The sequence below is a fragment of the Myripristis murdjan genome, chromosome 13 (assembly GCF_902150065.1).
Source record: "Myripristis murdjan chromosome 13, fMyrMur1.1, whole genome shotgun sequence".
NCBI classification, from domain to species: domain Eukaryota; kingdom Metazoa; phylum Chordata; class Actinopteri; order Holocentriformes; family Holocentridae; genus Myripristis; species Myripristis murdjan.
Genome location: NC_043992.1, coordinates 41,714,816 through 41,737,901, shown reverse-complemented (window position 1 = coordinate 41,737,901; position 23,086 = coordinate 41,714,816). Strand labels below are relative to the sequence as shown.

Sequence of the window (23,086 nt, the reverse complement as noted above, 5' to 3'; positions counted from 1 at the left end):
GTAAGCAGAGTCAGGGTATAAACTCATATATAGTGGTGTAGAATAGTGTGGTATTTGTTGCATTCATACTTAAGTTTTTAAATTGTTGTCGGACTGTTAAAGGGAGGATCAAGTACTGGAGGCATTTTTTCAGTCTCCATAGGAACATGAAGTTTATTTTCTTTATAAATGATTCAAGTGAGATAATGTGGCCCCTGATCACAACCCTAAAGCCTCCCACACATTAGAATCAGAGACCTTCCCATTAGCATTAATGGTAAATCTTTCTTTCTTTTTCAATCTTTAAGTTGATATTACAGGTTTTTTTTTTTTTTTTTTTTTTAATTGCTAATTGTCTTTCCCTGCATGTTTCTGAAAGACACCAAATGAATGAATGAATGTTTATTTCGGTCATTTTCAAGCGGCAGAAATCAAATATACCTATGAATAAACAAATACTTATGCACAAGTATTTAAACAATAAACAATATTTCATTTCATTTCAGTGGAAAACCAAACCAAATATATAATATATACAAATAGACACTGACCGAAAAGGAATAGGCTGAAGCCTTAGCTTATTTTGCCTATCCTTCTTACATTGCTAAGATTTTGCCAGCTCACTTAAATAATGAAATTAAGTAAATGAAAGACACAAAAGCAGAAACATGCATAAATATGCAAAGGGTCCCTAGGCAGTCCATAAGTACACTTATGGACAAATAAATCTGCTCTGGTTTCAAAGGGTTAATTTCATGTAATTGATCCAGCAGAAATTGTTCAAATACAAGAAAATGTACCATGCAATTATTTTAATACAAACGAAAACATCTTTATATCAGAGTCACATCCAGGGCCTCATGAGGGCCACCTGGGGGTCCAGACCATGAAGAAGGTTGGAGACATGCGTTCTGGTGCTGCTTTGTTTTGGGGAGTGATTTGTGTACATATGAGCAGAGTCAGAATAATGACTCATACAGTCATAGATTAAGTTGTTAGTGAACAAAATTAAGACTAAATTGAGCATGAAACAGTGAAAAAACAACACACAAATACAAAAGTGATGCATTTGCCATCATGTCGACTGTGGTGTTTATTGTTGAAGCAGAATGAAAACTGTATGACTACAATTTTCTGTGAAAAGACAAAATCATAGCCCGGACAGAAAACAATCAGACACGACAGGAGAGCTACACAAAGAGTTTCAGAACTGTCTGAATTTGCTCCTGATCTTGTGAATGCTGCACTGGATCTCCTGCGTCTTGATCCCGTAGATTATCGGATGCAGTAAAGGAGGAACCGCAACAAAACTCATGGACATGAATACGTTCACGGCTCGTGGAAGATCCAGACTGACACGATTATAAATCACAGCAAAGAAAGAGGTGATGGAGAAATTGATGAAGGTGATCAGGTGAGGCGTGCAGGTGCGCAGTGCTCTCTTCTGAGACTCCTTTGACATTTTGAGGCTGACTGTCAGAATGTGGATGTAGGACAGAACAACCAGGAGGAAAGGCACGGCGATCAGACAGGTGATCAAAAACAGGCCGTACACGTTGACCAGAATGCTTTTCTCGCAGGACAGATTCACGATTGCCAGGTTGTCACATAAAAGCTTCTCGACGGTGTGTTTGCACAGCCGGATTCTTGATGTCAAGTACACCTGGACCGCCAGACTGGAGCTGGGAACCAAATACGCCGCCACCAGCAGCCACCTGAGCCTGCTGGGCGTCATGATGGAGTGGTACTGCAGGGGCTTACAGATAGAAACATACCTGTCATAGGCCATCAGGGCTAACACAGCATACACACAGCAGCCGTAGAAGTTGCTGAAAAACACCTGTGTCAAACAGCCTCCCAGAGAGCTCTCCTGCTTGTCCACCAGAAGGAACTCCATGATTTTTGGGCAGAAAGAGGAGCTGCCTATCACGCCATTGATGGCCAAGCTGACCAGCAGGATGTACATGGGTCTGTGCAGGCTCTCCTCCACGCAAATAACCAACACCAGAAACAGGTTAACACACAATATAGACAGATAGACCACAAAGAGGAACAAGAAAAAGGCCTGATTAGACGGACCGGGCGGGCCGTATACTGTGTAGGTGATGGTGACCGCGGAAATGGTGTTGTTCATTTCAGCGGTCCAGGCAGTCGGCGGCGAACTCGCAGGGCGAGTCTGTCAGAAAGAAACGCTGCTGCTCCTGAAGGAGGCAGAGGGACAAATTATCTTGACATGAATCCAACAAAACATAAAAACCCTTCAGGTACTGAGGCGCAGAATGGGAGCGGGGGGCTTGATGCTGATCAGACAGCCTGGATGTCAACATGGCTGCTCTCAGAGCAAAACAAAAGCACAGGCAGTTTGGAGCTGCTTGGGTCTTCATCAGGGTCTGAGGACAGAGCCCATGCCTCCACCAGAGCCTGGATATGTCTGAGTGTATTGTTCATGGTAGAACATTAACAGCAATATACAAACAAACACTCATAAAAGCACACAATGCATTTCTGGAACACTAAAACCCCCTGTCACTTTCATCCTTCAGCTCCTGAGTGTGAGAGCCTGCTGCCCCAGTCTGCTCTGTCATGATGAAGGCAAACAAAGAGACAAGACAAAAAAGACAAACAGCTGCTAAACTGGCAGGGACCAAACCAACTCCAGCCCAAAACGTCCCGCGCTCATCTGCTGGCAGGACTGAACCTCCTCCTGTGGGTTTGTCATCGCTTATGAATCATTTCATAAGGAGGTGTGACCCCTGCAGAGGTGGCAAAAGTACTGACATTCTGTACTTAAGTAGAAGTAAAGATACTTGTGTGAGAAAAGACTCTGGTAAAAGTAGAAGTACCAATTCAACTTCTTTACTCAAGTAAAAGTAAGAAAGTACAGGCTCTGAAATGTACTTAAGTACAAAAGTAAAAAGTAAAAATGATTTTTTTTATTTATTTATTTATTTTTTACCATTAATGATACATATACCTTTTTGATAACTTTTTGATGAAAAAAAAGTTCAGGGCACACAAAACAGGAACATTTCCTCTTTTATTAACAACCTGCAAAGTGCTGGTACAGAGAGAATGAAAATCACGCAACATTCTAGTTTTGCTGCAAGCCCAGTTTCACACAATAATCAAGACTGAACTGACCAGAGGTCTTGAATGAGTACCTTGATAACAGCTTTGGTACTCTCAATACTTAATATACCTAACATATATGACTTTTAACAGATTTTTTCTTGCTTCTCCGACTCTGTTTTGTTGTCGGCTAACGTTATCTTCCCTGGCAACTGTCTTCCTCCATGGCTCCAGATTTCTCTATATGGTTTTCTTTTTCTTAACTGCTCTCATGCCCCGCGCCCTCTCTCCCTTTCCCTCTCTGTGCAGGGTTTCCTCCAGGATTTTTTGAAACTGTGGGGGAGGGCTTCAGCATTAATGTTAATAATTTTTACCACGGATCTTTTGTAGCACAGAGGAGATATGCTGCTCAAACACTCAGTATGTAGTGTTAGTGTATGTTTATGAGTTGTAGAACATAATAAATTATCTTGAAGGAGTAGATGTTGACTCCAATAATTTAAAAATATGTTAAATTATTATTAAAAATGTAAATTACTTATCAAACAGACCTAACAATTCAGCTACCAATGAATGAGCAGTAGTATGCATGTGATAACATAGAATGAAAAATAAGCCGAAGTGATACCTCTTCTCTGAATAGACAAGCTAAGCCAGTGTGCTGCTGTTAGCCAGTGAAAATACAGCAGAGTGGCAACTCTTTGCTTTGTTACACAATCTATGTCAGTGCGCTGCTGTAGCTGGAGAGTTTCTCTGCCTTTTGTTCTCGTACGGTGCCGGTGCAGGTGTTGGAATTTTTTTCTTGGTGGTAACGCGCCCGCCCCACCAAAAAGAGAGAGAGAGGGAGAGAGAAGTAACGAGCCTGTTTTGACAATGTAAGGAGTAGAAAGTACAGATATTTGTGTTCAAATGTAGGGAGTAAAAGTAAAAAGTCGGCAGAAAATTAAATACTCAAGTAAAGTACAGATACCTGAAAAATCTACTTAAGTATGGTAACGAAGTATTTGTACTTCGTTACTTCCCACCTCTGGACCCCTGATCCTCTCCTCCTCCGATGAGCCGCCATCATCCACTTCCTCTCTCAACCTTTTCCTTCTCCGGCCTTTTTCCTGCGGCCTGCAGATATCACAGCATCATCCGCTCACTGCGGATCAGACGGCCAAGTTTCCTTTTTATTCCCTTTTGTTTCCCGTTTATTAGCAATTCAAGCCTGTAGGGCTGAAACCCCAGTGTTTTTGTGCTGGTTTATTATGATAAATTATTATTACTGTTATTATTATAATTTTTTCATCAGAAATGCTTTCGTAAATTCCTGTGAGATGGAAATGATAGAGACATGAAATTTTGCACATTGATTAGAAGTTTTGAGCAAATGGTTCCCAAGAAATATTACAGCAATCAGTCTGATGGGGGTGCTATAATTAAAGGTGAAATTTTTTTAACTTTAAAATTCATAACTCCTACACCTTAAGTCCAACTTCAACCATCAATCATTATGAAACTTGCAGTATATTTCCACATAACTATCTGAAACATACTCTGAAATTTTCATTCAAATCAACTTCCAGGGAGCACTATAAATGTAAAAAAAAAAAAAAAAAAGGGGGGGGGGTCATTCCATGTCAGATCATCAAATGGGTGTCACTGTGGCAACTCAGATTTCAATGATGTTGATCCCATAGTTAGAAAAACATGTTTTATTAACACTTTTCAAATTTCACCCATTTTGGACAAAAAATAGATTTTTGGTGAATTTTTAAAGTGAGGTACTGCCGTGTGAGTTTGGTCAGTTTTCGGCGAACTTCAGTTGACGACTTGCATTTTGGCACACTTACATTACTGCTGACAGGATGGAGTATGTCAGCCTGGGGTCTGCCAGGTCTCAAGCAGCCCCCGTCATGTGTGGTGTCCCCCAGGGATCTGTCCTTGGACCCCTGCTCTTCATTTTATACATGCTGCCACTGGGCCATGTTATCAGCCGTCACGGCATTTCCTTCCACTGCTATGCCGACGACACTCAGCTGTATCTGCGAAACGACCCCAACCAATGCTTCACCCTGGCCCCTTCTCCATCATCATCATCTGCTTCTTCTTCATCATCAGTTCCGGCCCTCTCCAACTGCCTGGAGGAGATTAAGCCGTGGATGAGTCACAATTTCCTCCAGCTGAACAGCTCAAAAACTGAAGCCATACTAATTGGTACTCCTTGTCAGGTCCAGTCATCTCCCATAACTACCATCTCTTTTTCCGGTCAAGACATCCCCCTTTCTAACAAAGTTACTAACCTTGATGTGAAGCTGGACCCACAACTGACTTTTGCCAACCACATCAAACATCTGTACAAAACCTGCTTTTTCCATCTCAGGAACATTTCCAAACTCTGCCCCTTCCTCACTTTCTCCGACACAGAGAAACTCATCCACACTAATCTCCTCCAGGCTTGACTACTGTAACAGCCTGCTCATCAGTGTACCTGGTAAAAACCTTCAGAAACTCCAATTCATTTAAAACTGTGCTGCCCGAACTTTGATGAAAGTTCACAAAAATGATCACATCACCCCATTCTTCAGAACCTCCACTGGCTCCCCATAACCGCAAGAATTCAGTACAAGATTGCCCTCATCACCCACCTCTGCATCTACAGCAACGCCCCGCAATACATCAAAGACCTCCTTACCCCTCATTCATCTGCTCGCAACCTCCGGTCCCAAAGCTCCAATCTCCTTCACCTTCCCCGCACAAGACTCTATGGGACTATGGGAGACCGAGCTTTCTCCTGCGCTGCCCCCCACATCTGGAACTCCCTCCCTGATAATCTCAGAAAACCCCAGTCTATGGACACCTTCAAAAAAGGACTTAAAACTTTCTTATTCAGGCAGGCGTTTTTAAGCTGTCCTTAGTTGCCCTTGTATTTTTATCCTGTGTTTCTTACTCTTCCTTTTAGCTCTTCTCTCCCTGTTGATGATTTTTACTGTTTTACTGCTCTGTGTTTTTGTTTGTTTGTTTGTTTGTTTGTTTGTTATGTTATTTTACGTTTTTGTAGCACTTTGAGATTCTTTTATGAAAAGCGCTTTACAAATAAAATTTATTATTATTATTATTATTATTATTAAATGAAAGGTTCTGAATCAGATTTTGTTGTTGCTTTCTGTCTAAAATATAAATTTGTGGAGCTACTGAGGACCAAACTTTTTCAGGCTGTGCCTTATTGGGACCACTCTCTCAGAACCAAGATATGTCACAAAGTTAGATCTAGAATGTTTGAATTATTTTTTTCCACCCCTAAAACTAAAATAATTATATAGAATGCCTGGATTAAGAGCCGATTCCAGTTACTGCCCTGCTAAAGTTGAAAACAGTGCCATAACGTGGTAAACAGGAGGTCTAGGTATCTCCAGAGGCACACCTTGGATTTATTTCCAATTTTCTGTGGATAATCTACTATTGTATGTGCAATAAACAACCAAATATTGTGAATGTGTTATGAAAATTGTAATTTTACAGCACTTTGAAAATATCGAAAATCCATGTAATTTACAACCTTAGTGTGCAACGCTTTATAATTAAGTTTCATGACAGTGAAAAATGAAGATGAATTAATTTAGATGGTAAAGTGAGCTGACTTCAATATTATAGCATGTTTGAGCATGTTAAGAAATTGATCAGTACAATAGGGTGCACTAAGGCACTGAGTGGTAATTGGCAAACTGAAGTTCTTGACAAATTTAACCCTCACTCTGACAGTGATACCTGCTGATCAAGGTGAAGTGAATCACTAGCCCTGACCAGTCAACCATGACTTAGACAGTGAGGGATTAGCACTAAACTTTGCTGAGGATTCGGCAGGTGGCATAGTCAGTGTAAGGGTCAACTGAAACAGACTCAAGACTCTTTTGTTTTGGTGGAGATCTCAATCAGCATCATTGTGTTGATTTTCTGTATAGTGGGTTAGGAATTTTGGATCATGTCATAACAGCTGCCAGGCCTCAGTTCATTGTTATTTTCATTTTGTGGCATTCAGTTAGATTTTCTGGTTCAGGACTAACTGAGTGAAATTGTCCTTTAATCTAATAAACTCCTGGGGCCTCATTTATCAACCTGTGCGTAGAAAAGGTTCTAAATTCTTTCGTAGGAATGAAACTTAGAATGTGTGTAAGTACAAAAAAATCCGTATTTATCAAATGTGCGGACACCGGTCGTACGCACACCAGTAAGCAATCTGTGATGATAAATCCCACCTGTGCTAAACTGCCATGCTCGTGCATGGTTAGGCTCATTTGCATTCAGAAACGCCTCCAATTGACCATATATGGTAGCAGCAATCCCTTTAAGAGCGCATGAATGGATTTTTTTCCTCGGCTTTTTAGCAGGCCTATCGCGCGCTCAATGATGGTTCTTGAACGAGCATGAGCCCGGTTGTAGCGCTGCTCCTGCGGGGTCCTCGGGTTGGCTCCGGGGGTCATTAACCACGGCTTCAGTGGTTATCCCCGATTACCCATAGAGCCGTTATAATAAACCATACGAAGCCCAGAAAATAATTTCAAAACGTTGTAACACTCACTAATAAGCCAGCCATCCTCAAGAGCTCCTGCTTGGAGGCGCACACCCACAGAGCTGTTCTGCAGAATGAATGAGTCGTGCGTTCCTCCAAGATACCGGGCAACAACGTTTAACAGAGACATATTTGCATTGTGCATTGATTGAATGAAATTGAATTGTGTGGTGGTGTTTTTATTGTGATGTGGGTGCAATCTATGGCTCCAATTATGTTTGGGAATCCGGCGACGGCGTGAAATCCTCGTTGAATTTCGGCTTGTTGGTGATGTCTGTATGAGAACTGAATATAAGTTGGGGCCAGAGAAATTATTGCATCCAACACTGCCGGCATGATTCTGCTTAGTGTCGGCTGCGAAATGCCGCATATGTCTCCAAACTCTAGCTGAAATGTTCCGGTGGCCAAAAATCCCAGGGTGGACAGGAGCTGGATGCGCACTGGGATGGCTTTGGTGCGTTTTGTCTCTCACTTCAAAATTGGTTGTAAATCACGGCATAAATCCATCAGTATGTTTTTGGGGAAGCGGTACCTGCTGAGATGCCACTCTGTGCTCTCACTGTCAGCACGCTCTTTGAAAACGGTTCTCCAAATCCTCCAATAGTGCAAGATAAGCCATGGCACTTGCATTTCAAGTTTTCTTCTCAGGTTGTCCTGTCACAGCTGTCTTTTATAACTTGTTACATCAATTATTGAAATTGTCTGCTAAAATACTAAATTAGATTTTTTTTATGAATTAGAGGAAACAGGGAACGTGTGAAGTTGCTGAACACTGTGACTCTCTTCGTGCGTTCTATTTGTGGTTTCACCGTTCTACCACTAGGTTTTGTGTGTACGCATGGTAAGAGTTGTACTTAAATTTACACATGTTCCTACGCAAAAGTACAAGTTGATAAAACCCATTCTTTGCGTGGGAATGTTCTTACGCACCCATTACGCACACATCTCTGCGTATGCACGGTTGATAAATGAGGCCCCTGGTCTGGGTGAACACGCATCCTTCAGGAAAAAGGCCGGAGAAGGAAAAGGATGAGAGAGGAAGTGGATGATGGCGGCTCATTGGAGGAGGAGAGGATCAGGGGGCCCACCTCCTTATGAAATGATTCATAAGCGATGACAAACCCACAGGAGGTTCAGTCCTGCCAGCAGAAGAGCGCAGGACGTTTTGGGCTGGAGTTGGTTTGGTCCCTGCCAGTTTAGCAGCTGTTTGTCTTTTTTGTCTTGTCTCTTTGTTTGCCTTCATCATGACAGAGCAGACTGGGGCAGCAGGCTCTCACACTCAGGAGCTGAAGGATGAAAGTGACAGGGGGTTTTAGTGTTCCAGAAATGCATTGTGTGCTTTTATGAGTGTTTGTTTGTATATTGCTGTTAATGTTCTACCATGAACAATACACTCAGACATATCCAGGCTCTGGTGGAGGCATGGGCTCTGTCCTCAGACCCTGATGAAGACCCAAGCAGCTCCAAACTGCCTGTGCTTTTGTTTTGCTCTGAGAGCAGCCATGTTGACATCCAGGCTGTCTGATCAGCATCAAGCCCCCCGCTCCCATTCTGCGCCTCAGTACCTGAAGGGTTTTTTATGTTTTGTTGGATTCATGTCAAAATAATTTGTCCCTCTGCCTCCTTCAGGAGCAGTAGCGTTTCTTTCTGACAGACTCGCCCTGCGAGTTCGCCGCCGACTGCCTGGACCGCTGAAATGAACAACACCATTTCCGCGGTCACCATCACCTACACAGTATACGGCCCGCCCGGTCCGTCCAATCAGGCCTTTTTCTTGTTCCTCTTTGTGGTCTATCTGTCTATATTGTGTGTTAACCTGTTTCTGGTGTTGGTTATTTGGGTGGAGGAGAGCCTGCACAGACCCATGTACATCCTGCTGGTCAGCTTGGCCATCAATGGCGTGATAGGCAGTTCCTCTGTCTGCCCAAAAATCATGGAGTTCCTTCTGGTGGACAAGCAGGAGAGCTCTCTGGGAGGCTGTTTGACACAGGTGTTTTTCAGCAACTTCTACGGCTGCTGTGTGTATGCTGTGTTAGCCCTGATGGCCTATGACAGGTATGTTTCTATCTGTAAACCCCTGCAGTACCACTCCATCATGACGCCCAGCAGGCTCAGGTGGCTGCTGGTGGCGGCGTATTTGGTTCCCAGCTCCAGTCTGGCGGTCCAGGTGTACTTGACATCAAGAATCCGGCTGTGCAAACACACCGTCGAGAAGCTTTTATGTGACAACCTGGCAATCGTGAATCTGTCCTGCGAGAAAAGCATTCTGGTCAACGTGTACGGCCTGTTTTTGATCACCTGTCTGATCGCCGTGCCTTTCCTCCTGGTTGTTCTGTCCTACATCCACATTCTGACAGTCAGCCTCAAAATGTCAAAGGAGTCTCAGAAGAGAGCACTGCGCACCTGCACGCCTCACCTGATCACCTTCATCAATTTCTCCACCACCTCTTTCTTTGCTGTGATTTATAATCGTGTCAGTCTGGATCTTCCACAAGCTGTGAACGTATTCATGTCCATGAGTTTTGTTGTCTTTCCTCCTTTACTGCATCCGATAATCTACGGGATCAAGACGCAGGAGATCCAGTGCAGCATTCACAAGATCAGGAGCAAATTCAGACAGTTCTGAAACTCTTTGTGTAGCTCTCCTGTCGTGTCTGAGGACACATGGATTATTCATGATCACAGTGATGTACATGTGAGCAGAGTCAGTGTATTAACTCATATACTCATAGTTTAAGTTGTTAGCTAAAGAAATGAAAACTAAATTAATACTGTTGTTTTTTCCTAAATTTATTCAGCCTAGGTTTGATGATGACTAGGTATGAAGATCAGCATGAAACAAAGAGGGAAAACTACACAAATACAACTGTGATGCATTAACAGATTATGATTCTCATAATCACTTCAGCCCGGCCCCGGCTGCCAGAGGACCCGCCTGGGTGGTGGTCCTGCAGGACGGAGCTACAAGGGAAGCACCTGAACTCTGTCCCGAGGAACGGGAACGCCACTGCAGGCTGTTTTTCAGTCAACAAGACTGGAGGAAGAGGAAGTGACTCTGATATGAAAAGATCATTTTTGTTTGTTTTCATCATGGAGTTGTTTGGTGTCGAACACTGACAAACACTGATGTTATAATAATCAGGCACAAATTTTCTTGTATTTTATTTTATTAAAAATAATAATAAAATTGGAATGTTAATGCAAATTAATGACAACTGGAAGGGCTCTGATTCTGCCCTGTGGGATGCTTAAGGTTGTGATGAGGGGACTCACTTTCTCATCTAAATCATGAATCAGAAACATCTAAAAAATAATAATACTAATAATAATTGTCATCTTAAGTTCAAGTTCAAGAGTTTATTGTCATGTGCACAGTAGAACAGTAGTTATACTACACAATGAAATTCTTACTCTGTTCATTCTCCCTGAAGACTTGCATCAAACATAGATCTAATAGAAATAAATAAAAACAAGATAAACAAGAAAAACAACAACAATAACAATAATAGTAATAATAAAGGCTGAATTATGCTTCAGCGTTGGAAGAGCGTATGGGGGTTGTGCGAAGCTTGCATTTCCTACGCACCGCGTGTGTGTCCAACATACCTCTGCGAAACACACTGAGCAATTCTCCTCCCACCAACGTCGCTGCTCTTCTGTACGTCTTTGTAATGGCGAGAGGACGAGTTGTAAAGGTGCGGGTACTTGCGCACCTCCTCGGCCAGGCGTTCTTCCGCGAGATCCAGCACTCTCCAAAGTTTTCAAACACAACCGACGAGTCGAGACACAACAGTTGTTTTAAAAGTGGCTCTGCCGGCCGGCATAACAACAGGATGTGATACCGGTTGCAACGAAATGCCGGAAATGATGTACTTGGGCGGACCAATCACAGCTCTTGTGGGGCTGCGTAGGGTCCGCGTAGTTACAATATTTGGGAGGCGCGCGGCAAGGCTCTGCGGCGGTCGCACAACCCCCGTAAGCTTCGCACAACCTCCGTACGCTCTTCCTACGCGGAAGCATAATTCAGCCTTAATGGTTCACATTATAGATACATATGTGTTATTCACATTGCGTGGAGGATGTACAGTGCAATATTGGATTTAGCAGCATTTCTGTAGTGCAGGAGTCTTAAGGTGCATGTGTGCATGAATAGCAGTACTTAAAGTGACAGTCACACAGGTGATGATTGGGGTGGTGGTGGTGGGGGGGTATCAGTGTGTGAGGGATTTATTGAGAAGCCTGATGGCCTGTGGGAATAAGCTGTTATGGAGATTGAAAAAAATGCTTCCAGTACTTGAAAAGGCGTTTTGATTTTCCGTCTTACGGTCCAACTATAATAACATTTAAAAACTGAAATATGAACACTATTCATAACAAATGAGTCAGCTCAGTTTTATTAAAACTTAAACTGAAACATTTTGAACTTTGGGATTAAGCAGAGAATTCCAGGAAGTCAACTTAGAGGTTCATCAAGCCATCCATTGGACTAAATCTAAATCAGCTAAACTGGTTCCTGACCCAAAAAATATTCCCAAACTGGATGATGCTTCAAGAGATGAAATCAACACCCCAGTCTCTCAGGCTGACCTTTCAGATGCTCTCCAAACTTTCCCCTCCACAAAAGCAACAGGCCCAGGTGGCTTTGGCTGTCAATTCTACAAATCTCAGGGTCTACAGGGTCTCAGGCTCACCCTGCAAGCCAAATATGTGCTTGCTTCTAAAAAAGGGAAAGGAAAAGACTGACCCTGCAGGTTACAGTCCCATTTCTCTTCTAAATTGTGATCAGAAGGTAGTAAGGAGTCCTGACCGCAAAATCACGTAATCATATCAATCAAAAATTATATATCCAGGTCAAACTGGTTTAACCCCTGGTACATTTTCTTTTAATCACATTTGAGTATACTTAGATACTCTATATTCAGTTCATAGAAAGGACACACAATAGACCATTTTATCTGTCAATACCCAAATATGTCAAACACTGTATGGACACAAGTATTGGGCCACAGTTCTTAATCACTGAATTCAGGTGTTTGATTCAGTCCCATCACCACAGGTATATAACCTCCAGCAGCAGCCATGCAGTCTGCCTTTACAAACATTAGTGACAGAACATCTGGTTCTAAAGAGCTCACTGAGTTCCAGCGTGCTGCTGGAATAGTGATGGAACAGGAAGCCACCGCTGCAACAAGTCTTCCCTCCTAGATATTCAACCATCAGCTGGAAGTGGGATTATTGCCAAGTGCCGCCTCAGTACCTGCAGAGCTCCAAACCTCCTCTGGCATCAACATCAGCACAAACATACACTATCTTGCTGAAAGTATTGGCTCGTCTGATTTCACATGCATATGAACCTGAGTGACATCCCATTCTTAAACCATAGGATTTAATATGATATTTGCCCACCCTTTGCAGCTCTAACAGCTTCAACTCTTCTAGGAAGGCTTCCACAAGGTTGAGGTCAGACACTGATGTTGGGCGAGAAGGCCTGGCTCACAGTCTCCGCTCTAATTCATCCCAAAGGTGTTCTGTCGGGTTGAGGTCAGGACTCTGTGCAGGCCAGTCAAGTTCTTCCACACCAAACTGGCTCATCCATGTCTTTATGGACCTTGCTTTGTGCACTGGGGCTCAGTCATGTTGGAACAGGAGGGAGCCATCTCCAAACTGTTCCCACAAAGTTGGGAGCATGAAATTGTCCAAAATGTCTTGGGATGCTGCAGCATTAAGAGTTCCTTTCACTGGAACTAAGGGGCCGAGTCCAACTCCCGAAATCCAACCCCTCACCATAATCCCCCCTCCACCTCACTCCAGAGAACACGTCTCCGCTGCTCTAGAGTCCAGTGGCAGCGTGCTTTACACCGCTGCATCCGATGCTTTGCATTACACTTGGTGATGTGAGGCTTGGATGAAGCTGCTCGGCCATGGAAACCCATTCCATGAAGCTCTCACATGAAGTTTGGAGGTCTGTAGCTATTGACTCTGCAGAAAGTTGCCGACCTCTGCGCTCTATGCACCTCAGCATCCGTTGACCCCGCTCTGTGATTTTACGTGGCCGACCACTTGGTGGCTGAGTTGCTGTCGTTCCCAGTTGCTTTCACTTTGTTATAGTACGACTAACAGTTGATTGTGGAATATTTAGTAGCGAGGAAATTTCATGACTGGACACAGGTGGCATCCTATAACGGTACCATGCTGGAATTCACTGAGCTCCTGAGAGCGACCCATCCTTTCACAAATGTTTGTAGAAGTAGTCTGCATGCCTAGCTGCTTGATTTTATACACCTGTGGCCAGGGTGTAAAATTAACTTTTTACCTCATCTGCCATTGGCTACTGACCTCCAAAAATGTACCGGCCAAAAATATTTTTCACCAGCCAAAAAAAAAAAATCATGCTTTATTTGATTTAAAATAATTACCATACGCTTTTATTATGAAAATCCAACTTAATGATGGGTGATATGTATGCGGCAAATTTCATCATATAACATATATACATTATTTGAAAATAACCCTATTAACTATCTTGTAAGTATAACATTGCTCCCATTCTCCTCTATCCAAGCCCAGCGCCATTTATTCTTAACCCTCTTAACTCTGCAATTAAACTAAATCCGCCTTGATTTATTTTGCTTTTTATGGTTGTAGAATTGTGCAAAGAGTGAGTGTTTTTGCACACCATCGGAAAGCTCTGGTTCTCTGCTTTCAGAAACCGTCTGAATTTTTTTGATTGCACCATTGGTTCAGGAGTTACGGTGTGAGAAGCTCATATTACAAACATGTGACACACCGGGGACTCTTCTGTGATTGGACAGTCAAAGTGTCAGTAGTCCTAGGGAGTTACCCTAATGGCCTGTATATAGGTGCAAAGCTCTGTTTCTCCATTTTCCAACGTTTTTTAAAAGTTTCTGTATGTCATAAATGGTCCAGGAGATATCGATATTCTCTTCTCTTCTCTTCTCTTCTCTTCTCTTCTCTTCTCTTCTCTTCTCTTTCTTCTTCTTGTTGATACGCTCTTCCCGCTGTGCATCTTCAAACAAAGGGCTGACATCATGCCGTTCCCGGCGTACCAAATCACAACACAACTACAGCGCACTGCGAGGGTCAAAGTAGCCCGGAAAAACTCACATGCAATTCAAAATTTTCCATCGGCCACTGGCTGGTGTGTGTTTTTGTTTTAAACACCAAGCTATTTTTTTACCCGCCATTGGCGCTTGGCAGGTGTTAATTTTACACCCTGCCTGTGGCCATGGATGTGACTGGAACACCTGAATTCAATGATTTGGATAGCTGAGTGTGAATACTTTTGGCAATATAGTGTTCTTTGCTATCTTCTGCAATTCTCTGCTTCCAGCTTTGTGGGACCAGTTTGGGGAAGGCCCTTTCCTGTCCCAGCATGACTGAGCCCCAGTGCACAGAGCAGCTCCATAAAGGCGTGGCCGGCTGAGTTTGGGGTGGAAGAACTTGAGCGGCCCGCACAGAGCCCCGACCTCAACCCCATCCAGCACCTTTGGGATCAACTAGAACGCAGACTGGGAGCCGGGCCCTCTGGTCCAACATCAGAGTCTGAGCTCACAAAGACTCTTCTGGATGAACAGGCACTTGGGTTTGGTGTGAAATTTGTAGTGTGTCAAAATAATTTATTATGCTTCAGTGTTCTCACTAATACAGACAAATCCCAAACATTAGCGATGTAGCATGGTGCAAGGCAGGGCGATCCCCTTTCTCCCTTCCTTTTCAAAATTGTTTTAGAACCTGCTACTGTAGAAATCAGGAGGCACTCAGGTATCCATGGTGTTAGGGTTAGTCTAATAAGTCTAATAACATTGAAAGCCAAAAAGAAACCCAATTTCAATTTCAGCTTAGAAACAAGTTTATCGACGTGCAGTTTAAAGGACAGGTTCTCATCAATTAGAATGCCTAAGTATTTATAAGATGTGACCATTGCAATTTCAACCCCATGAACAGTTTGCAACCTCGGAAGGTAAGATGGAAGCTGCTTGCCATTTGAAAATAGCATGGTCTTTGATTTATCTGCTTTCAGCACTAACTTGAGCTGAGTCAAACGGGACTGAACAGTGTCAAAGGCCGCCTGCAAAAACTCAAGGGATTTTAAAGCTGAAGAAGATGAACAATAAATTATTGTATTATCAGCATAAAAATGGGACGCAGCAGACAAATTATCACAAAGATTATTCACATAAATTGTGAACAATAATGGCCCTAATATAGATCCTTGAGGCATGCCCTTTAGAACAGGGAGGAAAAAGGAGAAAGACCCGGCAGCTTGGACACACTGCGTTCTATCTGATACATAATTAGAGAACCAGTTTACAGCCTGATTAGATAAGCCAATCTTCTGGAGCCTATCTGCCAGGATGACATGTTCGACTGTGTCAAATGCCTTTGATAAGTCTATAAAAAGAGCTGCACAATATTTTCGGCCATTTAGTGCCTCTGTTGAGCTGCAGTTATTGTACTGTGCTGTTTACGAAAACCTGATTTATATTGTGAGAGGAGACCATAAGCATCTAAAAAACATTTAAGTTGTTCACGGACCAACTTTTCTAAAATTTTGGAGGGAACACACAATTTAGAAATCGGCCTATAGTTATTAACTACAGAGGGATGACCACCTTTCAGCAGGGGAAGAACATAAGCAGACTTCCCTATTCTCGGAATGTTATTTTCAGAAAGACTTAAATTAAAAATATGACACAAAGGTTCTGCTATAAAGTCTGCAGCCGACCTCAGAAAGAAAGGCTTGAGATTGTCAGGTCCGGCAGATTTACTTAGATCCAATTGTTGTAAAGCCCTATGGACCTCGGCTACATCAATAGGAGTAAGATCAAATAATATTTTAAAAATATTTTTAAGATTTTAATTTGAGGACAACAATACCATCTGAACTCAAAAGAGCACAACAGGAAGTGGGCATGGCCACGGCTTGTCAACAGCAACACACCAAGTCACATCAGTGGGTGATTTATTTATTTATTTATTTTATCTCACCTCCTTTCCCCCTACATGTTTCTGAATGAAGCCCAGTGATTTGTCTCAGGGTTAAATAATCAGACACAAAATATGCTGGAGTGAAATTTAAACATCAGATGAAAGTTTGGGTCTTATGTTCATTTCCAAAAGAGGCTCTTAATGTCATTTTCCCAGAGTGCATCTCTTTTTGCGGTCACAGTCATGTCCTCTGATTTTAGTTGAAATTATGTTTCTCAGTTATGTTTTCTCTCTGCTTTCCTTATTGATTATGTTACTGGTTCTGATGAGTTCTTGGTGAATGGAGGGCCATCTGACAAGCTCGCTTGGCTTAGGGTTAGGGTTCATCAGGTGAGTCATGCATGCTATTTTAAATTTTTTTACCGTTCCTCTTATGGATTGGGTTATTTTAGCTGTGCAATAACTAAAACCAAACACAGTCTTGATGTCAGCAGTGTCATTTATTTATGAAGCATAACAGACATCCTGACACAGCAAAAAAAAAAAAAAAAACTCAGTTCAAGTCATTCAATCTCACCATCAGAGTTTTTGGAACCACAGCGCTGGTTCTGCGCTGGTTCTGCAGGGCTGTGATGCTGTGCAGAGACTGTAGAACAGGAAGAACTCCAAGAACCAGCAGCAGAACGATATCCTGCAACTCTGACCTGACCCGGTTCTCTACACCTGCCATCGAACCGGAGAGACAGGGTTCCACGTTACGACAGGGTTCCAGGGTTCCACGTTCCGACAGGGTTCCAGGGTTCCATGTTCTTACAGGATCAGACTGGCCTGTGCTCTGCGTCTCAGTCAGTTCTAACGTTCAGATGAAAATGTCTGCATTTTCTGTTTCTTGTCCTGATTTCTTTTTTGTTATGTTCTAAATGCAGCTGCTGCTGATGCACGAAAAAAATCAGCCCCAGCTGACAGCAAAGTGCAAATCATCATCATCATCATCACCATCATCATCATCATCACCATTTTTTTTTCCTCCAACAAGGTAAAAAGTGCGGCCTATTCAACAAATGACTTGATAAGTTTCAGAAATAAGTGGGATTATCTCATCCCACTGGCAGATTATTGATCTTGTTGGAAGAAAAACAGGATTTTGTTGCAGGGCACAGATTCTAGGCTTCAAAAAAAAAAAAAAAAAAAAAAAGTGTGTTAGGCATCTGGAATTCAGTTGGCAGCACATCAACATTTACATTCTCTACAAAATGAATGAATGTAGATCAATTTACCACATGAAATAAAACTAATTAAAGATACTGAAAATGTTTAGCATATTTTATTACAAATAAGCTCAATGTGATTTACAGTAACAGGCAAAATACATACCAATAGATAATTAGACAGTGAATTAAAAAAAAAACACTCACAGCATAAAGCCCTCAAAAGCAAAAAGCATAATTACAACAAAAAAACAATCAAAGAATCATCTGTTTCATGTTTCTGATGAGCATTTCATCTCTGGATATTGTCTTACCACATGATATATATTTAATATTGTTAAAAAAAAAGGTTTAGTAAAATGTGTTTATATCTTAGAAACTGCCAAGCACGAGAGCCTCACGAGGGAAGCTTCCTCTGCCTGATTATTTTCTGCACACTTTTGCGTATTTGTTTGGTTTTAATGCCATAAATCACCGGGTGCACTAAAGGGGGGATGAAAATAAAACTTATACATATAAACAAGTTGACCGAGTATGTCAGATTCAGATTTATGCGGTTATAAATCACAACGAGGGAGGACACAGTGGAGAAATTGATGAAGGTGATCAGGTGAGGCGTGCAGGTGCGCAGCGCTCTCTTCTGAGACTCCTTTGGCATTCTGAGGCTGACCGTCAGAATGTGGATGTAGGACAGAATGACCAGGAAGAAAGGCACGAAGATCAGACAGACAATCAAAACCAGGCTGTAGGTGTGCAGCCAACTCTTACTGTGACAAGAGAGGCTGAGAACGCTCTGGTGGTCGCACAGAAACTTATCGATGGTGTTGCTGCACAGCTGAATCTGTGAGCTCAGATAAATCTGCAACCCGATGCAGCTGCAAGGAACCAAATAGGCCGCCGCCAGCAGCAGCCTGAGCCTGCTGGGTGTCATGATGGAGTGGTACTGCAGGGGCTTACAGATAGAAACATACCTGTCATAGGCCATCAGGGCTAAGACAGCATACACACCAGAGCCATAGAAGTTGCTGAAAAACACCTGTGTCAAACAGCCTCCCAGAGAGCTCTCCCGCTTGTCCACCAGAAGGAACTCCATGATTTTTGGGCAGACAGAGGAGCTGCCTATCACCTCATTGATGGCCAAGCTGACCAGTAGGATGTACATGGGTCTGTGCAGGCTCTCCTCCACCCAAATAACCAACACCAGAAACAGGTTAACACACAATATGGACACATAGACCACAAAGAGGAAGAAGAAAAACGCCTGATTGGACGGACCAGGTGGGCCGTACGCAGTAAAGATCACAGTCAGTGTGGAGAAATTAGTCATGCTGGAGGTCTGAAAACGCAAAAGACATTCACAAAACTCAGTGTTCGGTCACTGAGGGCGAGACGTGATCCTGATGCAGCGAGGACGTTCCTCCTGCTCACCCCCCTCCCTCCGCCGCCCTGGCCCTGTGCTCGCGACGGCGGCAGGTTTTATGGAGGCGTTTCCCGGCTCGGAGGTGGAGCGTTGAACACAAACTCCAAGACAGACCAAAGCTCAGTGTTTACAGTAACCTCCAGGTGGAAAACCTCTGCGTCACGTACCTGTCAGCTGGGCAGAGACACACACACCTGGGCAGGAACACACACCTGGGCACACACACACCTGGACAGGCACACACACACCTGGGCAGAGACACACACCTGGGCACACACACACCTGGACAGGCACACACACACCTGGGCAGAGACACACACCTGGGCACACACACACCTGGGCAGAGACACACACCTGGGCAGGCACACACACACCTGGGCAGAGACACACACCTGGGCACACACACACCTGGGCAGAGACACACACCTGGGCACACACACACCTGGGCACACACATGCCTAGGCAGAGACACACACCTGGGCAGAGACACACACCTGGGCACACACACACCTGGGCAGAGACACACACCTGGGCAGAAACACACACATGCCTGGGCAGAAACACACACACACACACACACACACACACACCTTTCTTCATTCTTTATTCTTTATTTCAAGGCTGGCCCCTTGAGATGCACCATCTCATTTTCGAGGGGGTCCTTACAAATAATGACAAACAGTACAAAGATAAAAAATTTAAAAAAAAAGTAAATACTAAACAAAATATCAAACATATAACCCCCCACACACACACACACCCATCCCCCACCAGCCACTATCAATCAATCAATCAATCAAAACTTTATTTATAGAGCACTTTTCATGCAAAAGGAGCAGCCCAAAGTGCTTTACATAAAAACACATAAAAACAATAAAAACAATGCAACACATAAAAACAATACAACAAACAATAGACACAGGATATATCCCCCCCTTCTCCCACACATAAATACACACACACACACACACACACACACACGCACACACACAAATTTAAAACACTAAGGAATTAAAAAAGAAAACACTGAGGAAACGCTATCCTACACTCGCCACTTTGAAGTGAGGAAACACTAGAGAGAAGATAATCCATATTAAAATTTAAAATTCAGTAAATATCAATAAAAATAAATAAATAAAAGTAAATAAAATAAATACAATTCTATTGAAGGCAAGACTAAAATGGTAAAATAATCAAATAAATAAAATTCAATTGAAAACCAGTCTAAAAAGGTAAAATAAATAAACAGACAAGTAAATAATAAAATAAATAAAATTCAGTTAAAAACCAGACTAAAAGGTCGAAAATGATAAAATGATAAATAAAATAAAGAATTCCTAAAATAACATTTAATTAAAAGCCATACTAAAAAGGTAGGTCTTGAGTTTGCTTTTAAAAATGTCCACATTCTCTATTTTCCTCAGGTCCTCAGGCAAACTGTTCCACAAACATGGGCCGTAATGGTAAAATGAGGCCTCACCATATGTTTTGGTTAAAACTTTTGGGATAATTAAAAGGGCGCTGCCTGAAGACCTGAGAGTTCTAGAGGGCGCATAGGTTAAAAGCAAATCAGATAAATAATCAGGACCAAGACCATTGAGAGCTTTAAAAACCATTAAGAGGATCTTAAAATCGATTCTGAAGCAGACAGGTAACCAGTGTAAAGACTTTAAAATTGGTGTAATGTGCGCTCTCTTTTTGGTCCTTGTCAGAACTCGTGCAGCTGAGTTTTGGAGATGCTGTAGTGGAGTGATAGTTTTTTTTAGAGAGACCAGAAAGAAGAGCATTACAATAATCTATTCTACAAGTAATAAAAGCGTGCATTAGTTTCTCTGTATTTGCCTGAGATAAAAATGGCCGCACCCTGGCAATGTTCTTGAGATGATAAAAACCACTCTTAACTATACTTTTGATGTGAGAATTAAAATTTAATGTTGAATCTAAAATAACACCAAGGTTTTTTACCTGTTCAGATGTGTTAAAGGCCAGGGCTTTGAGTTTTGAACTGAGTTTTTCTCTGTGTGCTTCAGGACCGATGACAAGTACTTCTGTTTTGTCCTGGTTGAGCTGTAAGAAGTTACCTGCCATCCATAACTTGATATCTAAAATACATTTTAAAAGGGCATCTATTGGCCCAGTGTCATCAGGAGACACGGCTATGTAAAGCTGTGTGTCATCAGCATAACTATGGAAATTAATGCCGTGCCTCCTGATGACGTCCCCCAGTGGCAACATATAAAGATTAAAAAGAGTTGGACCTAAAATTGAGCCTTGGGGGACACCACACTTCAATTCATAACTTTTTGAGGAATACTCGTCCATGCTTATAAAAAATTCTCTGCCAGTAAGATATGATTTAAACCAATTAAAAACAGTACCAGAGAGGCCGATCAGGGTATGAAGTCTGTCCAGGAGAATTGCGTGGTCAACTGTGTCAAATGCTGCACTTAGGTCAAGCAAAACAAGAACAGAAAGTTTCTTCATATCCATATTGCGCCTTAGGTCATTCACAACTTTTGTTAATGCCGTCTCTGTACTGTGTTTGGCCCGAAAACCAGATTGATATTTTTCAAAAATATCATGAGAGTTTAAAAAATCATGAAGCTGATTAAAAAACGAGCTTTTCTAAAATCTTACTTAAGAATGTCAGATTAGATACAGGTCTGTAATTGCTGAGAACTGATGGGTCTAGATCAGGGGTCACCAATCATGTGCCATGGAGGGCCGAGAGGCTGCAGGTTTTCATTCCAACCAAAACCTCCACCAGGTGATTTCACTGATTAGCTCCTCCTTTCTGATACAAGGTGAGCTTATCAGTGAAGTCACCTGGTGGGTTGGAATGAAAACCTGCAGCCTCTCGGCCCTCCATGGCACATGATTGGTGACCCCTGGTCTAGATTGTTTCTCTTCAGAAGGGGCTTGACTATTGCAGTTTTAAGAGAGGATGGGAAAACACCCGTCTGAAGAGGACAGTTAATAATGTTTAGTAAATCTTTGTCTAAAAAGCCATAAACTGATTTAAAAAAGGATGTGGGGATGGGATCTAAAACACAGGTTGTGGATTTAAGTTGAGAAATCACCTTTATCAGCATCTCAGCATCAACCAGGACAAATTTCTCTAGTGTTTCCCCACCTGCAAAGAGAGGTTCATGAGTGTTAAAATCCAAGGTTTGACAGTTGGATAAGTTTGATCTTATGGTATCTATTTTTGTATAGAAATGGGCTGCAAATTCCTCACACTTTGCGTTAGATGACATATTATCTGTGCTATTAAAAACAGGATTAATTAAACGATCAATTGTTGAAAAGAGAATTTTTGGGTTGTTCCAGTTATCACTGATGAGTTTTGAAAAATGCGCTTGTCTTGATTGCTTTATTGCCTTGTTATAGATAATCAGCTGTTCACGGTAAATTTGGTAGTTGACAGTTAATTTGTTTTTCCTCCACCGTCTCTCAGCTATTCTACAGTTTCTCTTTAATTTTTTGATTTCTTCGTTTATCCAAGGAGGAGTTGGATTAGAGACTATTTTTTTTAGTTTTAGGGGGGCGACTGAATCAAGAGTGGACCTAAGTTTACTGCTAAAACTGTCAACCATAAAATCACAAGAGGAGGGTAAAATATCGGCCGGAGTGTCATGTAAAAGGTGAATAAAATTTGCAGCCACTTCCGAGGTAAGATAGCGTTTCCTCACAGTCTGTTGTGGAATATCCTGTTTTATAAAACAATTGACCGTAAAATATACACAGTAATGATCAGACATGCCAACATCCACAACAGAGGAGACACTGACAGATAAGCCGTGGGTTATCACAAGGTCTAATGTATGGCCTCTGTTGTGGGTTGGCAAGGTGATGTGTTGACTAAAATTCATAACTATTACACAGCCACTATTACACAGACAGAGTATG

General features: G+C 42.3%; 3 protein-coding genes across 3 annotated transcripts; 1 reads left to right on the top strand and 2 right to left on the bottom strand.

The window, feature by feature from the left end:
* Positions 1-1,183: 1,183 nt before the first annotated feature.
* On the bottom strand, positions 1,184-2,113 carry LOC115369800 (olfactory receptor 51G1-like). Its single transcript, XM_030066466.1, has one exon. It carries the CDS (start codon positions 2,111-2,113, stop codon positions 1,184-1,186), a length of 930 nt encoding a protein of 309 aa, XP_029922326.1.
* Positions 2,114-9,296: 7,183 nt separating this feature from the next.
* LOC115369799 (olfactory receptor 52E8-like) lies at positions 9,297-10,226 on the top strand. Its single transcript, XM_030066465.1, has one exon. The coding sequence runs from the start codon at positions 9,297-9,299 to the stop codon at positions 10,224-10,226; it is 930 nt and encodes a 309-aa protein (XP_029922325.1).
* A 7,928-nt stretch (positions 10,227-18,154) lies between these two features.
* Positions 18,155-19,084, bottom strand: LOC115369798 (olfactory receptor 6B2-like). Its single transcript, XM_030066464.1, has one exon. The coding sequence runs from the start codon at positions 19,082-19,084 to the stop codon at positions 18,155-18,157; it is 930 nt and encodes a 309-aa protein (XP_029922324.1).
* Between the last annotated feature and the right edge of the window lie 4,002 nt (positions 19,085-23,086).

Coding starts and splice junctions, on each gene's coding strand:
- LOC115369800 (XM_030066466.1), bottom strand. CDS start 2,113: ATGAACAACACCATTTCCGCGGTCACCATCACCTACACAGTATACGGC.
- LOC115369799 (XM_030066465.1), top strand. CDS start 9,297: ATGAACAACACCATTTCCGCGGTCACCATCACCTACACAGTATACGGC.
- LOC115369798 (XM_030066464.1), bottom strand. CDS start 19,084: ATGACTAATTTCTCCACACTGACTGTGATCTTTACTGCGTACGGCCCA.